Genomic DNA, 25,008 nt, shown 5'->3' on the forward strand with positions numbered 1-25,008 from the left:
GCACTTAAAGTATGGTTGACTGTCTTACAGAAGACTGTAAAAGCACTCACCTGCTTTCTTGGAACAGACATTCATGGTGAATTCTTGCAAGGAGTAAACCATGCAAGAGGTTCGGCAAGTAGACTTACTCTGTTGCCTGGAGCAACGTCCACAGACCAGATAACATGCTAAACCAATGAAAAATAATCTTTAGATATCTGGAAGAATGGTAATGAATGAGTTTATAAGAAAATGAGTGAAGACTTAACCGAAGAACACGATGCATATTGTATCTTTCCCAATGTTAAACACCATTGCCCATCATTATTTCTGTCCTGCAAGTGAATAGATCATATCCTTGTAATTTGGTTCTGTTCCTACAACATTAGAAAACCTTGCAAGTATTTGTCACATCTCCTGTCTTATCAATCCATTTCCCAATGGCTGTGATCCTCAAGTTAATTTTTATTCAAAATGGGGAGATTTTCCTGAGGAGAATCAATACTACATTTTTCATTTGAACAAGTTAATCTAATCTCAGTTGTCACTCAAATTATTCTTTATAGTAAATTAAGGTTATTTCTCCTTTTCTGAAGCAGAAAGAAAAATAATCTTAGTTGCTGTGGCTACAAGAAGACAAGTATCTGCGTCTTCAAATAGTGAGACTCATCTGTTGGGTGGTTTATTCAGTTCTTTATAAATCATTTGTCTGGTGCATTTTCTCTCTGTTATCAGACGTCTTCTTGCTTTAATGAACTGGCTGGGTAACATTGTCTGTTAGTAAAATGGAGTAAATCAGTATTTGATTTGATGCAGTAGTGTAATTTTGGAGTGAATCCCTTAAGCATCTCCCCTTACTATTTGTTAATGCTTTTTGGTACATGTCAACAATGTTCTTCTTGAAAGAATTTACCCAGAACTTCTGCTTCAGGTGTGTGTCAAATGCTCACCAGCTCTTAAAAGGATCTGAACCAACAATTTATCACTTCTCTTAAAACCATATGGTAATCAATTCAACTGGACCAGGCCAAAGTAAAACAAATACATAGTGTAGCTGCAGGAACCTCATTAGCAGCTGCTTTGGTGTTTTTATCTGCTTCTTCTGCTCTGAACTATGTGCTGATGTAGACATAGCCTACATCATTTTAAACATCCTGTTTCTGACTATGGAGACACCTTGCTCCAGTCTTGCTGTAATAAATCTTAGAAAATTGTCTTAAAGTAAAACAAGGAAACTATCCATGCATACCTGTAGAGTAGATTTTTCCTCAAGTCCAGAGGTCACACAAACTTTGGAAACAAATGAGTTATCCAGAACAAAGATGAAAATCGGCATTCAATATTTTTTTTATTGCCCTGAAATAGGTTGTCCTCTGTCTTCTTTTTGGCAAAATTCTTGTATTTTCTTTGAGTTATGTCTAACACAATCTGAAGTTTTAAGAACAAAGAAAAATGGACTATAATTTTCCTGATTTCAGGAAAATTTCCTGACTCTGCTGTTATAAATTCACAGGTATGAGTCTGCCTCAAGGTGCACTATCTCTAATCTTTACACTTTCTAGGGAGACAGGGAGGTGGAGGAGCAATTTCAAATTTTTTATTGTGCTCTAAGTGTTTTTTTTCCTAAGACTAATCTTGAAATTAAAGTATATATGATGTTACTTTTTATATCATCCAGGATTGTTTTCAATTTGATGTGGTTCTCCTACATGATAGAGGAACATCCTTTTAACAATTCATCTCAGAGAGCAGCTTTGATAGTATTTGAATCTTCTCTATCTTTAGAAATAGAAAGTATACAAATAGAAAGTATACATTTCAATAGAAAGTACTTGTCCTTAGAAATGATAAAAGTATAAAGTCAATAGAAAGTATACATTTCATTAGTGGGTACATCTTATATAAAGATCTGTCTCTTCCTTTTCCTTTTCCTTTTCCTTTTCCTTTTCCTTTTCCTTTTCCTTTTCCTTTTCCTTTTCCTTTTCCTTTTCCTTTTCCTTTTCCTTTTCCTTTTCCTTTTCCTTTTCCTTTTCCTTTTCCTTTTCCTTTTCCTTTTCCTTTTCCTTTTCCTTTTCCTTTTCCTTTTCCTTTTCCTTGTGAGTGTTTTTTTTTTATAAAGCTGTATCCACATACCCGGGCTGCAGCTATGTCAGGAGAAAGGTCACCTCTTACAGGCTATCTGGAGCTATTTATCACCTCCTCTCTGGTGGACATGTTGTTCTTCCGGTCTGCTAGCTAAGGGGTTCATGTGAACCTGCCTGCCAAAATGGCAGGAGAAAATAGGTAGAAAAGACCTACTGTGAAAATCTTATTTTGATGGGTACAGGTCCAGAAGTGGTTTGTCCTGACAGTCAATCTGGCAGAGGCCCTAACTTCTTAGCCAGCGTGATAGGGCTATCTAGGGATTGTAATCAAATTGTAAACAGTGTATCTTCATCTGAAAAAGTACCTGCGAACACAGCTTGACACATATAACCAGTGTATTATAGATTATAAAGATTTGTCTGTTATGAGAAAAAGGCATGAAGCTAAATTTCTAACACTTAAAGCTACAAGTCTATTTAGAATGCAACTCTGAATAGATTTTCTAGAAATAGACATGAACCTAGTTCCTGATGGCATATATTGACTTATCAAGTTCTAACAGTATTGTTGCAAACTTAAGGGAGATTGCTTGCGAAGTTAAATTAATGGTTGAAGTTTCACCAGAATTTACTAGGAAAAGTAAATGTACTTAACATGTGTACTTGAACATTTCTGTTAAGCTTGAATGGTTTCTGTACAACTTATTAGATGACTACAGAACCCAATTAGACTGCAGCTTCACCCCAATATCTAATATATTATGTTCAGGGTTTTTTTAATTGACTGGTCACTGGAAGTAAGTATTTGGTCCTTTCAAAAAAAGATTTAACTATTATAGTTTTGACATACAAGGTAATAAGAAAATCACTGTAGAGCCAGTATGGATTAAATGTCATTGGTTAAACTAAAGATACAGAGAAAACAAATGAAGCAGTGGTTCCTAAATTAGAACTACATCATCTTCTAAGAAGTCATTGTTTATGCCAATATCTCCAGGTGTCAGCTGAATTATTAATGCAAAATCATTCTTTCACAATAGCAGCATCTGGCAGATACTCTCACTGCTTCTAAGAAGACTGAGTTTATGAAAGTGATGTCAGCGCAGGAAGCTTTTCTTATTTTTCTTCTGTATCTATTCAGTAATTTATTTAATTAAAACAATGCTTTTCTAGAATTGACTTTTTTTTAAGGCTAGTAGGGAGCTGTGTTATAACACCTTGAGTAAAAGGAGGTGAGTGTGCTATTGTTAGTGATCACTAGCACAGAGCATTTTGGACTACTGTATTTCTTATGTAAATTAAGTAAATATTGATATATAATGGAATGACAAAAACGAAAGGTACTGGAAAACTAAGAACAGCTGAAAGAAGTGTAAAATTACTAAAACCATTTAGGAGAGATTTAAATTAATTAGGAACATTTTGATTTGAAAAAGGAGTTCTGAGAAACTGTGTTTACTTAATCATAGTATTAAGAACACCTATAGGTTTACTCAGGTTTTAAATGTTCATATATTATGGAGATTAGGAATTCTAGTAAGTGGTTGTAATTTTTAAAGATACTAGGTCCCTGTAGCCTTATCTAGGTGGTATGTGTTGAAATTGTAAAATATAAAAACTGCTTCTAACTTACATACAATTTTTGAGTAAAACTCTTGAAGTCAGTGAATTAATTCAAATGGGACCAAAGAGTTTCCAGAAGGAAACCAATTATATTTAACCTCAACCTAAGTGGTTACATTGCTTACAGTAATGAATAATCTCTCTTGCACTTTTATTTTTAATTGCTTAAAATAATCCAAATATTTTTTCCAATGTTACATTTAGAATTTATCACCTGTGATACTGGAATTGTATTTTGTCAGGAAATGTTTCTCATGATAGCTCATCCATGTTTTGGATTTTGCACACAGTGCACTCATCTAAGCAAATCATCAATAACTAGTCACTTTCCTCAGCTGTGGTATATTTCCCATCTCCAGTTGTACTGAAATGAGCCGCAACCACTATAATGTACATGTAGTTATTGTTACTGTCTGTATTTTTCTACCTTCATCAAATAAATGTTTTAAGTGATAGTTGTTTTTACTTCTAAAAGGCAAATTTTATTATTATAACTTCTATTTACTTGCAGTTCCAGAAATCTCAGAAATGCATTATAGGATTTTATTACCTACTTATTCTTCCAACTCTTCAAATTTATTATACTAATTACTAGACCAACAGTAGAAATTAGGACTCTTTGTAAGTCATCAAATAACAGAGTGTTCCAATTTATCACCTTTCTTTCTAACAATGTATTAAAATAAAACTTCCTAACACAAGGTGGAAATATATAGTAAGTTATTTGTATTTGCATGTATGTGTCTGAACACACAAACACACATAAAGCACTTTTGGGGATCTCAGCTCAAAAGTACATATTATCATTTTTGAACAAAATTTTTGTATCCCAATTATATCTTAATTTACAATATGACAGAAAATATACTTATTTTTAATAAGGGTAACTAAAAAGTTACTTTGTCTATGAAGTTAATCTTGAATCTATTATAGAAAAAGTTTTGCTTAGCATTACTCTTACAAAGCAGTGAAGAAATATAGTCATATGTATCTGGGAAAAAGTGGGGAATAAAGTAAGAGTGGGTATATTGAACCCACTTACCATATCTTAGTATTTTAAATGCCTAGCCATGAGCTAATATTGACATATTACAAGAAATACTCTGACCAAACTGCTGTGTATGTATTTATAGGGTTTTTCAAGGAATTTTCCTGTCACTATTGTAAATTTGATAGTTAATCTTTCCTATTAGATGCGTTTTTTGTTTCTTTATTTATTGTTGCTTTTTCAACTAGTAGATGTGAAAATTTAAACATCAATGAGTTTCAGATAATCTGATTCTTGTTTCCTTAATACTAAATAAACAAATCTCTCTCTTTAGGAACTTATAAGTAGAGATTAGAGAAAAAAAAAGGTGGAATGGGAAAATAGGAGTGGTGTGAATACAAAAGACAAAACGTAGGAAGATTGTAAAAATAAAGTTATTTTACAAGTTTGATATGAAGCTAGGTAAATCACTCTGAGACATATTTCAAATGTTGAATTCCATGAGCAATTTCTTCCTGATTGTGAAAATTTATTTCCATTGTAACTGGGGAGTGTTTGGTTCATTACCATGCTTAATTATGAAATTGAAAATCACAGTCAAAATATTTACTAGAGAGTAAATTTTAAATCTACAATTAGAACATGAAACTTGTGAGCAATATCTCATCAAGATAAAATTTTGTCTTAAAGTTTATATGGCGAGCAATAATGTATTTCATTAAAAATTAATGTAAACAAATTTGGCCATGAATATTAAACTAAATGCCTGAAAGCATATGCCAGGCTCTTTCTGATGATGTTCAAGAGGAAGCAGTTGTGAGGAGCCAACTGTCCCACATTGCTGTACTCTAATTTTTGTCGTCTTAAACATCTGATCCTGACTCCTGTTGGAGACGTTCACTGAATTAGATCCCAAGCCTAACTGAAGATAACAAATTAAGATGTTATATTGTTTTTACTATTTTAAACATATGCATGTGAATAATGGCAAAGCACCTCCTCAGTATGTTTTTTGTTCCTTCATACTTCAATATTTTGCTGCATAGTTTGAAGACAAGAAAATATGTATCGACTAGTTATTACATCAGAAATGAGCCATTCTAGCAATGACAGATAGAATATCATTTGTCAGCATTGCTTCTATACGTTTGCTAGTTTGGATCCTCAGCAATACCTGGAAGTCCACTGCAAAATGTGCCAATTAAAGCTGGATTCCAGCTATGGAAATGCTACAAGTAGGAATACCATCTTTGCCTATAAATTTGCATGATGTCTCATGAGTTGACATAAAAGACTTTTATCCAGTTTGATTACTTTGAAGAATCCTGGGTTTTATACAAAGTAAAATAACACTTATAAAAATATACTCTATCTGCTCTGAATTTTTTTTTGCATCATAGACATGAATTTAAATGACTTCAAAATATCTTTAGACAAAATGTAGAAGGGTTTGTGTGTACAGAGAAGATAGTCTCCTGTGAATGCATTTTTTATTATATTGTATCTATTTACATAATAATAATACATATAATATTATGTATCTATATATACATCATTATATACATCATACGTATATCTGTATATATATATCTAATAGTATATATACATTTAATATTATGTATCTTTTTATATAATGCCTCAAAATCATCTTTTTTCCCTTTCATTTATTTCTAGATTCATAGTCAGTACCCAACAGAGTTTGAGTTCAATCAGTATTATCTGAAGTTTCTCGCTTTTCATCACATATCAAATCGATTTAAAACATTTCTTCTGGATTCGGACTATGAAAGACTAGAGCATGGTAGGTGTGATGTTTGTTTATTGCATATTGTATCTGTTATCGTTGTTTTTCTCTTCAATATTTGGTCTACAAAAATTTGCCTAGTTTGAGATGGTTCAATAGTTGCATGGTGATGATCTAATGAATTTCAGTTCAGTAATATGAAGCGAAATATAGGTGATTAATGTAGAGTTTTCTGAAAGAATGAATCCTGAGACATGCCCCTGATTGGACTAAGAGAAGGTAAAAGAAAGTAGTGCCATGCCTCAATTTATGTTTGGGTTTTTTTTGTGTTTTTTTTTTTTTGTTTGTTTTTAGCAATTTATCCACTTGGTTCAGTTACCCCTATTAAAATTTCTTGTTTTAATGGAAACAAAGTCCTTGACAATCCTTCAGAGAGTGCATGACATTTGAGGAGAAGTAAACCTTTCCATCTGCTGTCTCTCACTCCTTTCTCTTGCGCTCTCTTTGGTGTTTCTATTCTTTTATTTTTTATTTTTTATTTTTTTACTCCTTGCACATATCATATCCAAGCTCACTGGTTCCAACCAAGGCCTTATCTGCCCTCACAGCCCTCTTATTAAGACTTTACAACCACAGTGGAGGCTGTTCATGGAGCTTGTTCACTAAGCACAATGCGTAAGTGCTCTGAATTACACTGCTTTGTGGGGTGTTTCTCATGGCATATGGTCAATTTTAATCCTTTTCTTAAAATCTATAGTAACCGTGAAACAGATTAAACTTGAGCAGCCATTTTATTTCAACAAGAAAAATTTATTTCCGTTATTTACCTTGGTTTGAACAAAACATTGGAGTTGATTAACTCCTGTCTTTCCTTCCAACTTGTATTTTTACATGGTTCTACAGTGTGTTAATTTGCTTTTTTTTTTTTAAATCGTGATTGTTTATATACAGTAGTTATACTTTAAAATACCACCTGATGCACCTGTTTCCAGTAGTCTGGCGTAATTGTATGTCCTTCCAAAGTCATTTCAGATAGCACAAATCTATGGCTAACTATTTACACTAGCCTGATCTGTTTTGCCTGAAATGAGTTGGCAAATAACTCCATGTGCAGCCAGCCCAGCAGGTGGGAAGGGCTGATAACATCTCACTGAATGGGGCAGAATCAGTTAGCAGGGCTTTGGTAATCTGTTGAAGCAGCATAGCTGGATGCTGAAAGAGATGTTCATAAATGCACTCAAGTATTTCAGTAAATTTCAGAAGAGTATAATATAATTCTATTGAATGTTTTTCATACAAAAGTGGCATTTTGCCAATTTGTGGTGGAGTGGCAGTTACAAAGCACAGCAGTTGTTTCATCAAATACAATCCCTTATAGCAATGGCATCTGATGGTAGATTTTACTACACATTTAGTTAGTGACATTTCATTTGGCTATGCTTCGGTGTTTGTTACATCTTATCACAAGCTATCTTTTTATTGCTATTATTTTCTCTAGGGACATTGTTTGAAGATAAAGGAGATAAACATGCCAAAAAAGGAATTTGTATTTGGGAATGTATTGAAAAAATGCACAAAAGGAGCCCTGTTTTTTTCAATTACCTCTTTGCTCCTACTGAAATAGAGGTACGTTTTTTTAAAAAGAAAAAACAGGTAATTTGTTATTTTGAGTGATACCCTATGTTTTGATACCTTATTTTTTCTCAGCTGAATTAAGCATTTGGCAGACAAAGTTGACCCTCATTGATTGATTGCTCTAATGTCTCACAGGCTTAAATTCTCAGTCATTCCAGTTATGGAAATTTCATGTAAAGGGCCAATTCTGTAACATGTTTATGTATACCACTGAGGAAAACAAGGTTACTTGTTTGATTTCATTCAGTTATATGACTAATTATCAAAATGATCTTAAAATTTATGCAGGTATTAAAAAAAAATACACTGTTATGGGAAAATGAGTTTACAGTATGTTCCAGTCACAGTGGGATACATTTCATAATGATTTGATTGAATATTATCTATATCACTGTCTAATATGATAATACGTACGCTCACTAGATTTGACTGCATCTTAAATAATGAGATAAAATTGGCAATACACTCACCATCACAGAGTTCTGCAATAGTCAGGGAAGAAGCAGTCAAGACATCTCAGGAACTGCATGAAAAGGGTGCTGCTCACACTGTAGGTCTGGTGACAAGGCTGGTTTAAGATGATCCAGCCTTCCCCTGCCCTGCAGATGCTCATTGACGTGCTGCTATCTCCTACTTTGCTAGTAAGCTTCACCTTGATAAATCATTTGTTTTCATGTCTGTCCACTGCTGGTGTCCAGAAAACATAATGACAGAACAGTCTCCACTGTTTTGGAAGTCTTGTTGCCAACAATACTTTTGTTGATGATTCGTGGTCTTCTGTTTTTCTCAAGCTTTTTCACCACATTGTATGTAAGCGTATGTAACACCTGGCACTCAAATCAATAATATAAACTGACCTCATTTAAAAATAAATAAAAATTATTTATTTTCTTTAAGATGTTCTTGGCAGTCAACAGTGAAGACCACCTCAACCCATGTACATATCACATACACACCTTTACTGACTAAAATAAGTAGTGGTACAAGAGAGAGGAGGGAGAGAGAGAACCATAATGTTATGCTGAATGGATAGGAAGTTCTTCACCTGTCTCTTTCAGAGAGACATCTACATGTATTTTCTGTGTTAGAATCATCACTGTGATGAAGTTGGAGGTTGATAGGCATCTTGCTCACTGTATGTTCTATTTTACTGTAAGCAATAGTCTGCTTAGTAAGCAGTTAAGATTTGCTTTCAGTATTTTGATAGTATTTTATTTCTCTTTTTTTGAACAAACTATTTTTCCTCATGTGAAACGGTGTCATAGTAGCAGAATAAGTGATTGTGACTGAACATCACTCTCCAGGTGTTGAAATTGCCCATTGAACTGAAGCATTAATTCCCATGAAGAAAGATATATCAAACTGAGAGCATTACCTTTTTTTATAAAAAGGAAAAAAAAAATAAAAAGTATGTCTTTAATACAAAGTCTTCTGTTTTTAACTACTTTGAAAGCTTTACAATCTCTGGCTGCTTTCCTCATATTATTGTGGTTATTCCAAGTGCTTGGCCACCTAAGTTATACAACCTTTCTCCTTTCTCTGATGGTCTTGTTTTTTTTTGCTGAGGAAAGCTGAATGGTAACTGCTATTGAGTACCTTTTGTATCTTTAACAGGGGGGGCACAAAGACTGTAGGGGTAGCAAATGTGTATGCTGATTTGGAGTTCATAGTAAGCATTTGTTTTAGTGGAAGGATAAATAGGAGCAGTATATTTCTGAAGCTAGTATTACTTTTACTTCTTGATCTGAGCCGTATCCCAGGATCTTAATGTGGAAATTATCAAACTACAATATTACTCACCCAATGCAAAATACTGCTAAATTTTGAATAATATAGAAAATGTAGGTATAGCATTTTTCAGTCTGAAACTCAAAGACTTGCTTTCTCTCATTATAATAAAACTTTATTTCAAATAGGCATTGAAACCAAATGTAAGTATGTCCAGCCTCAAAAAGTGGGATTACTATGTAGAAGAGATTTTGGCTACGGGTCCTTCTTATGATTGGACCATGGTGACTGCAAAATGCAGTGCTTTAGAGGAAGCTGAACAAACGGATGGTTCAGTGTCTCAAACTAAGAGGAAAATAGTATGGCCATGTTATGATGATGTTAAAAAACTACAACCTGATGCCATCAGCAGCCTTTTAAATGTAAGTACATATGTTACATAGAAAAATAAGTTATTTTATATTTAGGAAATTTATATTTACTTTTTATTTATGTTATTATCCTATTATTAAAAGGATCATGATAGCTGGTCAAAACAGGTATTTAGTAAAACTAATTTTTTTTGGGGGGGGAGGGGATTGATCTTGGGAAGTGATAGTTGGTCTAGGAATCTTTTTTTTTTCTGGGAAGACACTTCAGTAGCAATTTATAACTTTGGGAAAGACAGTAATGGATGCATTTTTTCACTGTTTTTCTGAAACAAAAAGGCAGGTAGCATAATAGACCTCTTGGTTGCCTTTTATAAGAAGTGTACAAACTGTTCTTTTAATTGGTGCAAATAATGAATCTCTTTCTTGTCTTGTTTCTATCAATGTAAAGTATGTGTATGGTAAAGATTCCTGAAGAGATCATTAAAACAGAGCCCAACAGCTGTTGATTTAGTTGAGAGCCAAATACACAAAGATAGCGCATAGCATCCTGGCCCAAATTTCTCAGTAAAGATTTCTGTTATTTCTATTAGTATATTTATTTTTACTAGGACCTAACTCATACTCTTAGATGCTTCAGAATATTTTGGCATATGAAATAGATGCTTGACTTGAGCTTTTTCTTATTTGGGCCCAGGTAGGCTGCTTAGGTTTTGTTCTTTCTTCATTAGAAAATGAAAAAGGATCACATTTAACATGGTAATTGTTGTAGTTATTTAGAATGATTGAGCACCTATATTTTCTTAAATTTTATTGTTTGATTGTAATTAACTAGTGGTCCTAATGTTTAGGTTATCATCTGGATTAATAGCTCAGAAAAAATGACAGTCTTGATTTCCTGGAGCTATTGTTTGTAACCACATGCATATTCAGATATATACACCATATACCTTTTTTTTTTTTTTGGGGGGGGGGGGAGAACTTTTTTTTTTTTTTAATTATTTGCAGACTTCACTTTATATTGGAGATAGTATTATGAAGCCTAATACAGCAGTTCTTGGAAGTGGGATATGCTTTGGGTCCATGAAATTCATGAAATTGAAGATGATTTTTAACAAAATCTTAAGGCAGGAAGCTTATGAATGGATTGGAATCTTTAAGGATAGACTTGCTTTTGCCAGAGAGGTAGCTCCATTCAGGAACACTCCTGGAATCTCTTTTGGTCAATTCCATTCAATCATAATTGATCAAAAAGACGAAAAATGACCAATTTAAAAAAATAAAATTCAGCTATGAAATTCCCCTGGACTCAAAAGAGGATAGCCAGAACTGCTCAGATCTTATAACTTCACAGCTGCAAACAGCCTAACAATCTCTCAGCAGGGGATCTCATATCAGGGATTCTTTCACCAAAAAAAATAAGAAAAAAAAAGAGAGAGCTTTTGTTTCAGGTAACTGGAGGCCAGAACTACATTAGGAATATAGTAACAGTGTTCTGCATTTCTTCCTGGGGTAAATGCCAAACTTATCCTATCCACAACTGTGAGAAACTGCCATATAACAGGGAAATTAGCCATATTATAGCCCAAAGATATGTGGGTCAGATTTTATAGAGTTTAAATGTTATTTGTGAATTAGATTATAGTAATAAAAGATAGCAATGGAGAGGAACATTTGGAAGACTAGGAAGGGGTTATATAAAGGTTATGAAAATACTCTCCTAAGTTTAAAAAGCAAAGTGAGCTTTCTTTTAAAACAAGTTGTTAATTTAGGGCTATTGCTGATGTAGGAGAAAGACCTCTCTTTAATCATAAATCCATTGAGAATGTGTTGGTATCCAAAAATGCTTGAGCTGAGACCATATTGAGCATCGGCAAACTATTAGGGAAGGATAATTCTCACTTTGTTTGTAATGATAAGACCTAATAGATTCATTCTAAAGACATTTTTTTAATTGAAGACAAGATAATACTCTTCAGGATGTAAATCTGGAACAAAGAAGTTAAGTGTTTCAATTCACAATATTCCATGGTGCTTTTCTGCAGGGAGCAAAAGGTGTAACATTTTAGCAGTAATGTTCTAACGTGTTTTGGCTACAGAACAATCCACCTTTAACCAGACGTGTGGTGGTTCAATAGTTTCCATAAATCTTCATTCTTATGAGTTTTAGGAAGTTAACTAATCTGAAAACTTCATTCACTTAATTCTAAATTAAGCCTTTTGAACATTGTAGATGATAAGGTGCATTTTAAAATACAAATTTTTGTGTAAAACTTCTCAATTCACTTCCCACTGTTCTTTGGCATGAGTAAGCTGTGATACAGTTTAAATGATCTAAACGGTCTGAGTAATGTTCAACAAAGGGAAGTGCAGAGTCCTGCACCTTGGGAGGAAAAATCCCATGCACCAGTATATGCCAGGGGGCCACCACCCAAAGAGTCATAGAGTCATAGAATGGTTTGGGTTGGAGGGGACCTTAAAGACCATCCAGTTTCAACCCCCCTGCCATGGGCAGAGATACATGTACCTTCCACTAGACCAAGTTGCACAAAGCCCCATCCAGCGTTGCCTTGAACACCTCCAGGGATGGGGTATCCACAGCTTCTCTTGGCAACCTGTTCTAAGGCCTCACCACCCTCTGTACAGAATTTCTTCCTTATATCTATCTAAACATACCTTCTTTTAGTTTAAAAGCTGATCGTCCCCAACTCTCTCAGCCTTTCTTCATAGGAGAGTTGCTCCAGCACTCTGATCGTCCTAGTGGCCCTTCTTCTGGACTTGATCTAGTAAGTCCAAGTCCTTCTTGTGTTGGGAGCCCCAGAACTGAACGCAGTACTCCACATGGTGTCTCAGAAGAGCAGAATATAGGGGGAGAATCACCTCCCTAGACCTGTTGGTCATTCTTCTTTTGATGGAAAAACAGCTTTGCAGAATAGGCTCTGGGGGTCCACAGTGGATGTCTAATTGCATCAATCGTATGCTTTAATCAAGGGCAATGTGCCTTTGCCACAAAGACTAATGGTATCCTGGGGTGTGTTAGGCAAAGTGTTGCCAGTCAGTCACCAGGTGATTTTTCTTTTCTACTCAGTCCTAGTAAGGCTACACCTGAAGTACTGTGTCCACTTCTGGGCTTCTCAGTATAAGAGAGATAGGGACATACTGGAGAGAGTGCAATGAAGGGCCGGAAAGGCGCTGAAGGGACTGGAGCATCTCAGCTGGGAGGGAAAGCTGAGAGAGCTGGACTGTTCAGCCTGAAGAAGAGAAAGCCCAGGGGGTGGGCAATGATGGCTCTCATCAGTGTGTATAAATGCTGGTGGGGAGGGTGCAAAGAGGATGAAACCAGTGGTGCACAGTGCCAGGACAGAGCTGTTCCATCTGAACATCAGGGAGCGCTCCTTTACTGTGGGGGTGATGGAGCACCAGCACAGGTTGCTCGGAGAGGTGGTGGAGTCTCCCCCCTTAGACATATTCAAAAGCCATCTGGACAGGGTGCTGGACAGCTGGCTTGAGCTCAAGGACCAGATGACCTCCAGAGGTCCCTTCCCACCTCAAGTATTCTGTGATTCTGTGAAATTTTCTTTCAAGTAAATGCAGCTATTCATACTCCAATGCACTCATGTAAGAAAAAAAATCTGATGTTTTCTGTAGAATTTAAAACTGAAGGAGCTAGAGTAAATCTTAGTGATTTATTGTCATGTAGTTTTTTTACAGAGAGTTTATTAAGGGAGAATTTATTCCTAACTTTTCAAGATATATATAGGAGATTGTTGAAAGTTTTTCATTTTAAATTCTGGAAGCATTACTCATTGTGGAGCCAAAAAAGAAGGAATGTGACCCAGTTGCTAAGTAACGAGTTTCAGTTATATCCAGACTCTGCAGAGAAAGACTTGTATTTAGAATTCAAGACTGGGGCAGAAAGAGAATTATCAAATTAAAACCTGATGATCTTTTAGCACTAAAGGGTTTGTCTCCTTTTAATGCAATTGGGGAAGCTGTTTATATAAAAAGTATGTGGTAAATATATTCAGTCCTATGTATCCCCTCAGGAAACATTTTACACTCAGCATTTTGAAAGAGGAACAAGTAATCTAGAGAAGCCTTTAGTCTGGCTTGTGTTCGCCATTCCTTGTTTTTGTATCTGTCAATGAAGATATTCCAAACAAAGCTGTTCTAGTTTTGGCAGGAAGAAAGTATATATTCAGTGTATATGCATCTTTTCAACTAGCTTCGGTATTTTAAACTTCTGGTTTGATTCTTGGTGTTCAGCCAGGTCTCTTATATTTGGCCTTACTTTCGAGTTCTCTAATTTACCTTCAGCAAGGAAGAATCTAAAAATATATTGTTGCTGTCAGACTCTCTCTTACAGTTTTTTTTTTGTTTGTTTGTTTGTTTTGGTTTTGGTTTTGTTTTTTTTTGGTGTTGTGTTCCAAATTTAGTTCAGCAGTTAATTTTCTGGGAAAAATGTTTTCTTACCTTAAAATTGTAGTCATTCTCTGAAAGTCTCAATCAGCAATGATTTCCTGTCATTGTTATATACCTATAGCAGTTGGAGAATATGATGAAAGCTACATTAATCATGTGGCATAGTGGAAATAAATAATTTCAGAGTCCTAGTGTCTCTTCTCTCACAATAAATGTCTAGGGCTTTAGTTTGCTTTTATATAGCATGGGAATTCTCTGCCCTGTGGCAATTCTTGTGCCATCATCAATTCTTTATTGGATTTGCAAAACTGAGTTTTTAATTTGATTTCATTAAGAATTGTATTTTCATAACAGTATAGTTGTTGAAAGTCAAAATGTGAAAAGGAAGGATGGCAAGAATATGGACCAAATATCAAAGTAATGACAAATGCATTGATGAATGTTATATTTAATCTGGTTCGCAAGTAAACATAAACTAATGAAATTGTGTCTTTTTACTTAACTGTGCACACACTGTCTTATTAGCAGGAAATAACCCTAATGGAGGTTATCAACACAGGTCATATTCCCAAGTTCCACAACAAGAACATGTTGTTACAGTTTGGCATCCAAATTGAATAAATCTTTCTGTTTCATTTCCTTCTTTTATTATAACTTTGTATCACATTTTATAAACCAGTGTAAATGTTAATATTGGCAATGTGCAATGTTGGTGTCACAACGCAGAATTTGCTCTTTGTAAATATTTTTATAAAATATATCCTATCGTTATCTCTATCATGTTTCTATTATGGCAGTTGATGCTGACTATTGTGTGTTCAAGAGAACTGGAAAAGAATTGAAAGAATAATGTCTCCTTCAGCCTGTGACATTCAAGAAGAATGATATGGCTGATGCTATACTTGGTTGCCTCTGACTCCTGAGTCTGGCTGTTACCCGTTTATAGCTGGTTTGACAGAGGTTCTTGTCCTTTACTGGGCAACATGGCCTTGAAGTTCTCTGTGTAAAAATATTGATGAGAAAATTACTGTGTTAATGTAATTGTCAGGAAGTGAACAGGTAGAAATGTTTATCCTTAAGAAAACCCTTGGTTTTTGTTTCAGGAAATAGAAAGGTTGGAAAGTAAATTAAATCAGAACCCAGAAAGATGGCAGCTTTTGTGGGAAAGGGTCAAAATGAATCTAAAGGATGACACCAGACAAGACAATGTAAGTAGCAAAAGAGCTTGTCCAACAGAATAATAATTTCATTCCTGCTATATAGGTTGCCTGGGACACTGACAAAATCACTGTATTTCTTGGAGTAAAATACTGCTTTTGAAAAATGAATATGCTATTCTAACCCAGGATACTGGCTCAGTATTTCCTTCTGCATGTAGAAGAACTATTTATGCTTGTGCCATTTATCTAATTGCTTCTCAACAGTATATTGAGGCATACAGACAAAATGAGCATGAGCATTTTACTAATATACAATTATATGATCTTATATTGTTAAAGATTCACTGTCTAATTCTTCAAGTGCAAAAAACTCAGTTCCTTAAATTAGCCAAAAGGAAATCACATAGGTTCGGGGATGAGTGAAGATATTTCCGTGTCTAAATGGAATTTTGGAATTGTTGAATCTAGTAAAGGCAGGAACTGTTCATGCTGTGTTTACAGTTCATGACTATTGTAAAATGAGTAGCTGACTGCACAGATACTTTCTAAGTTGAAGGCTGGCTCTTTGCTGTCTACATGTCTACATGGAAGTTTGTTAGATAATGATTTTGAGGAGCTTTCTCCATAAACTTGGCATAATGTGTTACCAGCTCAAAACTGTGCCTAGCTCTTCAGCTTCACAAACTTGTTCACGTTTGCCAGCCTCCATGAAGCAGTTAGTCATCAGAACTACTTCGTTTTTTGTCCTTTGCTCTCAAGAAAGCAATATGCTTTGTGTCTATCATAGTCATTCAGTTTGCCTTTATACCCTAGATAAATCCAAGATGAAAAAGTTTTATCCTAGCAAAGCAGGGGATTAAGACTTTTATTGAATAATTGGAAACAGAAAAGAAAATACAAGTATAAATATACCTGACATCAGTCTCCTGTCCTGGTTGTTATTTAAGGATTCTCAGATAAATGCAATAGCTATGGGTCAGCCCCAAAGAACTCCATCTCTAGGATGTTGTTCTGAAGATTAAGGCCAAGTTAAGGCCACATCTTCCTCCAGGTTATTGAGGTTCTACTAAAGTGATTTGTATCTATAAGTAGCTCTTGGAAACTGCATTTTTTTTTCTTTCTTACTAGTGAATTTAAGATAAATTATTGTATTCAAATGTCTGACTAGTTCTAGATGCTTTTGAGAAAGCAAGGGAGATACTGTTCAAGCTTATGTCACTGACATAATATGAATATACAAGACTTTTCTGAAACATTGATTTATCACACGATGTGAATGCTTCTGCTTAAGAAATGCAGTGAATTGCCATCTCTCTGACTCTTGTTTTTGGAGACAGCACTGACTTGTGCTATGATGGTGTGGTTTTCTTATCTCATGATAACTCACAACTTAGACATTGTACCAAGTTTTATTTGTATAATATTGAGAAAATCTCAAAATACAAGACAGCTCAGTTTCTACAAAGGTCAGAGTTACCAAAAACTTTCACTGAGCAAGGTGGTATGCATCTCCCCCATCCACTTGTCACTTTAAAGGTTTGGCCTGTCACAGTGAACAATGATTTTATGTTCTATATGTTGCTACATACATTTCACATTTAGAAAATAGTAAACTGTAGATCAAGCCATAAAATGCTGTTGCGGATCTGCTGAACATTTAATATAATAAAGATGGTTAAGCATTTTACCTCCTCAAAAAAAATCCAAGTTCTGTTGCTGTTCGAACACCTGCATGTCTGTTTTAGCAAATCCTTGACAAGTTTCTAAGTAACTTACCAAGGTGCTTGCGCTTATTGTCAAAGTACTAGTACAATTAAAGCCGAAAAATCACTGTCAGAATGTCCATGGATGTGTGCAAAGCTGAGGTCTGAAATAGCACAATTATGCCAGAATTAAAATTGATGAAATGCTCTCTTAAAGAGTGCACTTCAGCTAACGTTATATATCTCTCTGTCCTCTTAAGGCTTCTCTTGCACTGTGTAGTACGAATGTCTGCAGTGAATATACACACTAGGGTCTAATTAATCAGGGCTAACAACTAGAAAGGTGTGTAAAAATGAAATATTAATGAAACTTTAGTTCAAGGTGAGTTTAGTAATAGACTAGCTACAGTTCTGCTATTCAAGTTTTTTTAAGTGCAAATTATTAACTACATACATTACCAGAAAGAGTTGTGGGTTGTTATATTTATTAGAAATAATTTTATGGTTGTTTTTCTCTTGCAATGTTTCTAATGTTTTAGTTCAGCAAGCAGTCACATTTCCCAGTTGTAAACTTGTCTAGATCATTTAACCTTTTTTCTTTCATTTTATTCTTTCTTAGCTTCGGAGACATCCTTCTGGCTCCTCAGGGATGATGTCAGCTAATCTACATTCCTATCAGAAGAGGTCTTTGTTGGAAATACCTGACAATGGGCTGGCTGAGGAACAGAGTGCAAGCATCTCTCCCTCCAATGGAGTAGATAGAAGAGCAACTACACTATACAATCATTTCACATCAAAGAATGATGAAAATAGGTAAACTGAATAATCAGAGAATATTTATTAACCTTGTATTAGAATGGTACAGGTATCTGCCTTCGGGAAGAAAAATAAATAAATTTTCATATACAGATTTCTCAGTCTTCCTCTTTATATGCCAAGCAAAGCGTAGCTGCATATTTAACACATCCAAAATACTGAAACAGTTAGTGTTTACTAGCGTATCACAGTTACCAGTACCTAAACTGGTCTATAGTTTAAAACTGTTGTTTTACTACAGTAAAAGGAGTGTTTGAATATCTTTTAGTCATTTCAGGCTTTATATATCACCACTATACACATTATGGAATTGTGTCATTTGTGTTTTCTGTATCTTCTAGATCTTTTGAAGGTACGCTATATAAAAGAGGAGCTTTGCTGAAAGGTTGGAAGCCTCGCTGGTTTGTGCTCGATGTGACAAAACACCAGGTAAAACCTTTTCAGTTAATGGATTTTTTATGACTACTTTGCTGAAATTTTATTTAGTGAATTTGTGTAGGTTAATTTTACAAGTAATGGTTATTTTCAGAAGCAATGTGTGTATTACATTAAATATACCATAAGTCTATGTGTGTCCTGTGTGGCTGATAAATTGGCTGATAAATATTCTGAATGGACAGAGCTTGGGGACGTGGAGCTTCCTGTTTGTTTGTTTTTTAAACAGTGACAACTATTTAGCATATAATCATAAAAAAACTTCCTGGATAAGAAGGCATGCATCATTATTAGTGCCTGCTTTATAGCTCAGGAAGAAAAGCCTGGTACTGCCTCAGGACATTTTCTGGACATAGTGTTACAGAAGCAATAAAAGCAATTTTTAAGCACTTTTAATTCTTACAAGCCATTACTCGATTAAGTGCTGAGCATAATCTGGCCTTTAGTTACCAAAAGAACCAAAAAATCTCTGAAATGGAGAGTTAGAAAAGTTATAAGATAATTTCTTGAGTGCAGTTAGGATGCTGAGAGCTAATATGATAGAAAGTTTAATTCAGGCACTCTTGTTAAAACCGTAGTAGGCACCTCACGCTCACGAAGCATGCATTTTACATCCTCTTTGTTCCTCAAGTACTTTTTCATGAGCATTTTTCTTTGCAAATGAAAGGACATTATATACTCTGGATTTCTACTAATTGCTTTAGTAGAAAAATAATTTACATCACTTGGCATGTTCAGTGATTTTCCAGAATTGGTATGACAGTATTTTCAAAGCTAGAGAATAGGACCACCTATCTCTCTGAGATCAGTTTGAATTTTGTAAACTACTTAAAGTGAGTTAGAATTACACCCCAGAATTTTCTCTCTAGAAGTCCTTAAGTGCCAAGTTCCTGATTGAACAATAATTTGGGGTATGTAGGATTATTTTAGATTAGTCTTAGTGAGGTAAATTTAATAGCAAAATTATTCAAAAATATTCTGACAAATCATTGTACAGCAAGGAGCACTAAAAACAAAACATCTGTTAAACCGAACATTTTACCCTATTTACCAAATATGCCAGAATTCAGCAGTGGAAATTTGTGATCTCATTAATTAATGTTGGTTGATAGAGAAGTAACCTTAATTGAGTCAAATGTTCCACACAGTATGGGTTGTTTAAATAATCTCTGAGACGTGTGCATGCTTGTGATTGACACATGTCAAAAAATATGCAATATAAATAAGTCATTTTTTTAAGATTCTAATTAAAGATCTCTGGATTAGTGTGGTAACATGCTAACAAATGTTCTTGTTATAGTTATTCTATAGTTATTCTTCCTGATACACAGGTGAAAAGACTCATTTTGCAGAAAAAAAAACATAACTTCTAAATTTTTTGTATAAACAAATATCCTCCTAGTATCACAGATGTGCAGAAGTAAGAGTAATCTGCAGTATGTAGCAGATACTGGTCGATTGTTGTTGGAGCTTGCTGCGAGGGTTTGCTTTACTATTATGCGCTGGTTTATGGGATTTTTTTTAAGCAAATACCAGATTTTATCATCTGAAACTATTTGCATATCAAAGCTCAGTTTATGGTGTGGTTAACATTCATATCAAAGTATCTTTAAAAGGGAAAGAAAAAAAAAAGGCAAGCTTCATTCAACCACTAAGTGTAGTATAGGAAAATGTGAGTTTTCTATGTAGTTTATAATTATCTAAAATCATACTTTTTTTTGCTGATCACTTTAAATTCTTGAAATACAGAGAATATGTGTTTTGTTAACTCTTCGGTGGAGTAATGTTCTTGCGTTAGCTTCATTGTAATGAACAGGGAAGAGATGGTTCCTTTTAGAAAAACTGGTAAGGAATGCAGACTCCTAAAGACTAAGTTCTGCTGTCATCCTTCATGCATCCTCTACCCAGAAGGAATGCTTGACTTTTTGAAGCTTCTCTGCTCTGAAATTCTCATGACAAAACGCTCCTCCCTCAGTTCAGTTCTGCACAGGAGTGGATAATGGAGATGTTGCCATTACCCAGAGAAGTCAAATACAGGACTTACCGGTTAAGGGCTATTGCCAGTCCTACCAGTTTGTATATACCAGACCTATGGTTTTATCTTAGAAATTGCCCATATCTGATGTCTTCAGGTCTTAATAACATTTTCCCTCCCATTCTCACCCCCAAGCCCTCAAGCTGTATCCAGGAAAAGTGAAGAAAAAGTAAAAGGTCCAATTAATAGCATATTTGGATTTATTTTTATTTCTTATGTCATCTAGTTACGATACTATGACTCTGGTGAAGATACAAGCTGTAAAGGACACATCGACCTTGCAGAAGTAGAAACAGTGATTCCTGCTTCTCCAACTATTGGAGCCCCGAAACATGCAAGTGAAAAAGCATTTTTTGATGTAAGTATAACTAGTCTTGATTTTTATTTGAAACTCTTCTCGGTGTGTTTAACTTACTACTTTAATTTCTGCTGGAAGATGTGAGCTAGGAGGGAGCTGTCATGCCAATTCACAACAAAAAGTTTTTACACAGCTAACTGGTCCTCATTCCCAATAGCAGAAAATTAAAAAGTGGTACATTCAGACCCATTTTTTAGGTTATTACAGTTTAAAGTAAAATGTGCAAGTTTCTTTTTCTGTTTTGCATTTTGACTTTTCATGTTCTTATTTTTCTTTTGCAGTTGAAGACAAACAAACGTGTGTATAATTTTTGTGCCCAGGATGCACAGAGTGCTCAACAATGGATGGATAGGATCCAGAGCTGCATTTCAGATGCTTAGAAATGAATAACATTCCATAATCAAGACATGGTTAAAGCACCTCTTTTTATAAGAAGATATGTTCTGAAATGTTACTGACGGACAACAAGCCTTTCTTACATTTCAGCCATAAACATTCTTAATATGCTGAAGTTCCTATACTGTTCAATAATGATAACCGCTGTTATTGCTCTTTTTTTTCCTCTGCAGGGAGGACTTCGAAAAATAATCCATCTATCCTTAATTTTCACTTTCTTCAGTACAATTCCTAGCTATAACAGTGAGCCATATTTGCACTATTTTCTAATCCCAGTTTTCTCATTTCAGAGTTACTCTGATAGGAAACCTGTCCAAAGTAGGTTGCAGAAAGTTTCCCTCCAGCAGAAAGTCTGTTTTCACCTTATTTATATATTTAAACAGAAGGTTCCTATTTCCAAGCTAGTCATTAATGAGGGAACATGTCTACAATTCCTAAAAATAAATAATCAAACAAAGCTTATAAGTCCAGTGACATATGTATCAGATTGCCAATGTTTAGACAGTTGATATTTTTTTAAGACAAAAAGTGAAATTGCCTGATAACAAATTTTAAAGTGTCTTCTCAGTATGCAGGCCAGTCTCTAATCTTGTGCTCTATAGAGTGCTTCAGCAATGTTGTTACGGTATTTCAAGTTCTAGGGATTATTTGAAGATCATAGCACTTTCTTTTTTAGATTCTGTTTGCTATTATGATGGAATAAATGAGAGGAACTGGCTGACTCTGTCCAGGAGAAACAGAAAACAACAAACTAGGAATTCAGTAGAAGGAAGATCTCTTAAGTGTGAGTTGTATATGTTAATTTATACACTGTTCTGCTCACTGTAAAATAAAAAAATAACAAACATGATGATGCACTAAACAGTGAAGCGAGCACTTGCACTGAAATCTTTAAAACACTCACATTTTGAATGACAGAGGTAAGTTATTTATAGCAGAACAATACTAGCTAGTTAACAACATTTACAGATATCAAATATGTACATAATCGGGTTTGATGTGTTGTGATTTGATACTTTTAAAACATTTTTTGCACATAAATTGTAAGACTTTATAGATTTTTACATTTGATAAAATTGTGTTTGTTCAGCTTAAAATCTTGGAAAAATGTTTTTAATAACCCCAAATTATTAGAAATTTTACAGTCTACAAATAGTGATGATATAGAGTAGAATCTGTAGGTAATTAAGCCATTGTTTTTATTTTGAAATGTTAATATGTTGAATAGCACACTAATATTACGAAAGGTTTGTATATATGATTCCATATTTTCTCATTTTTCCAGACATTCTGCGTATAATTTAATGTCAGCCTAACCAAACTGACTATACTTAATAAGATTTATCAGTTATTAAATTGTTGGTTTTTTTTATAACTAATGTATTTTGTCAGAAATGAATATAAATATCTCACTTCACATACACAATAGGAAATGCAGCTGTTTTTAATGCATTTGCAATTTCAAAACAAGAAAATGAAGGATTTTTCTAGCATTTTTCAATTGACAAATTTCCACCTGTGACAATGGTGTTTGCACATTTGTATGTTACTTTGTATATGAAGTACTTTTATATGTACTTTGTAAAATACTGATCCCGCCCTTAGGTTATATAAAAATTTACATACCACCTCTTATTTTGTAACTAGTTCATTTTAACTCTTGTATGTTATGTGATATATGTATGCTAACCATCTTGTAATAAATACACTTCTTTAGTAAAACCCTTCCTTTTACTGTAAAAATGAAATAAGCAAGAGCCACATGTTGAAGTATTTCCACAGACACAAGACAAATCCTTACTTACTCTGTATTAAGAATACTGTGGTCTTTTGTATCCATATATATACCCTTACAAAAAAGTTGCACGTGAGCATCCTTAACTCAAATACTTCTTAACAGTAACACTAAAGAAATCAGAGTTTAAAGCAAAGTTACCATTCTAACAAGTCTCAATGTATGGCCTTTACTAAAAGGCTGAATACATAATGCTCATTCTAAGTTGTTGAATAATTATGTTAAATATAACAAAAAAAAACAAAAAAATCCTATATGGTATCACAACATAGAACAGCCACATTCTTTCTTCCTTAAGCATATCTTGCTCATTTATCTCATCTTATGCATGTGATCTAGTTCATAAGAAATATAAGAAATGACAAGATCTTTCATGAGAATGTGCATCTAAATTGAATTCCTGAGTGTAGTGTGAGATAGCAGAGTTACAATGGAAAGGGAACGTGTGATGGAGGTAGGGGACCCGTGACAATTCTTAGATGCTGTGGTGCTTAGATGATAAGGTTTTCATATTGAGCTTGGAATGAATGCTAATATAGCCTTAAATGTTGATCTCAATTTTTAGTGTCTGTATTGATGGAAAATGGACTTGAGCAACTTAACTTAAAATATCCAAATAAAAGCTGAAACAAGATATGTGATATTTGTGTTGTTTATCTAAGGAATATACAAAGGAATGGTAGACATAGGCTCTTGGTGTGAAAACAGAGTTGGTAGTGTCCCTGATTGTCTCTTCTATGCAAACTAAAGATTCAAACAGAGACTTACAGAAAATACAGAGAAGTCAGAGTAGCATAAGCTACACAGTTTGTCAGCCTGTTTTGAGTTGTGGCAACAGAAGTAGATAAATAGGAGTAGAGAACTTGCTTGATAAAAATGGTATGTGGAAGGGGATCCATCTTCATATTCTGTGAAAAATTTCTAGGAGAAGAAATCCATCCAGGAGTTGGGGATGAGGTAAACATGTGCTTCCTCTATTGTGTCATATCACTATTTCCATACTGTATATCCTAAGTTTCCTACTGTAGAAAAGAGAGAATATTATCAGGGGCTTTACATAAGGGAAGAAGATTTCTTGCCTTTCTGTGTTGTGAGTAACACAATGTGCATTTTGTAGGTGATGGGATGAACTGAGTTTAAGTTTTGAAGAGTTGTTACAGACATACTATACCATACTAGCCATTTCTTCTTACACATAAGTATTTTCTATTTAAGTCTTTACTTTTTATGGAACTTCAGAATTAGTATACTAAATAATACGTAGCGTGCCACATGTGTGGGTCACAGGTTATGTAATAACATACAAACAGCTAGCAGACCCAGGAACAAATGTTCAAAATTTTGTATCACATCCCACACACATTATTTGTATCTGATACTTTGTGAACTGCAGACATAACAAAAATGTTGTGATCTTGTCCAAATACTGTAATTTTGCTTTTTCATCCTGTAATATTCTTGGAGTATGCCTAAGTGGCTGCACCACATTTCTCATTTTTCATATTTGTGATCATCCAAATACTTTGTCTGTTCATGATTATCCTGTGGTTGCTTTGGGGAGTCAGAAAACTGAAATGAATCCACCAGTTCCCCACTTATACAGAAGTTCATGCTAAGTATCACTGTTGCACCTATTTTCTGATTTTTTGTCTGCATTATATTAGTACCTTGCCAGAGTTTGGCTACTGTGCAAGCCAAGGGCAGTATTAGCATTCACATTCTCATTTAGAAAACTTTTC

General features: G+C 34.5%; 1 protein-coding gene across 7 annotated transcripts in view; it reads left to right on the top strand.

Annotated features, from left to right (window-relative positions):
* Positions 1 to 23,903, top strand: part of SBF2 (SET binding factor 2) — a 251,703-nt gene extending 227,800 nt beyond the window's left edge. For all 7 annotated transcript variants that reach the window (XM_084521588.1, XM_084521591.1, XM_084521593.1 and 4 more), the window contains 8 exons: positions 6,349 to 6,475; positions 7,917 to 8,044; positions 9,970 to 10,203; positions 15,675 to 15,779; positions 18,054 to 18,247; positions 18,592 to 18,679; positions 20,947 to 21,078; positions 21,360 to 23,903. In XM_084521588.1, the coding sequence (XP_084377714.1) occupies positions 6,349 to 6,475; positions 7,917 to 8,044; positions 9,970 to 10,203; positions 15,675 to 15,779; positions 18,054 to 18,247; positions 18,592 to 18,679; positions 20,947 to 21,078; positions 21,360 to 21,458 (1,107 nt within the window). In that variant the 3' untranslated portion in view covers positions 21,459 to 23,903. The remainder of the gene's footprint in view (positions 1 to 6,348; positions 6,476 to 7,916; positions 8,045 to 9,969; positions 10,204 to 15,674; positions 15,780 to 18,053; positions 18,248 to 18,591; positions 18,680 to 20,946; positions 21,079 to 21,359) is intronic.
* The last annotated feature ends 1,105 nt before the right edge of the window (positions 23,904 to 25,008 follow it).

This window comes from Aythya ferina (genome assembly GCF_964211825.1).
Source record: "Aythya ferina genome assembly, chromosome: 5".
NCBI classification, from domain to species: domain Eukaryota; kingdom Metazoa; phylum Chordata; class Aves; order Anseriformes; family Anatidae; genus Aythya; species Aythya ferina.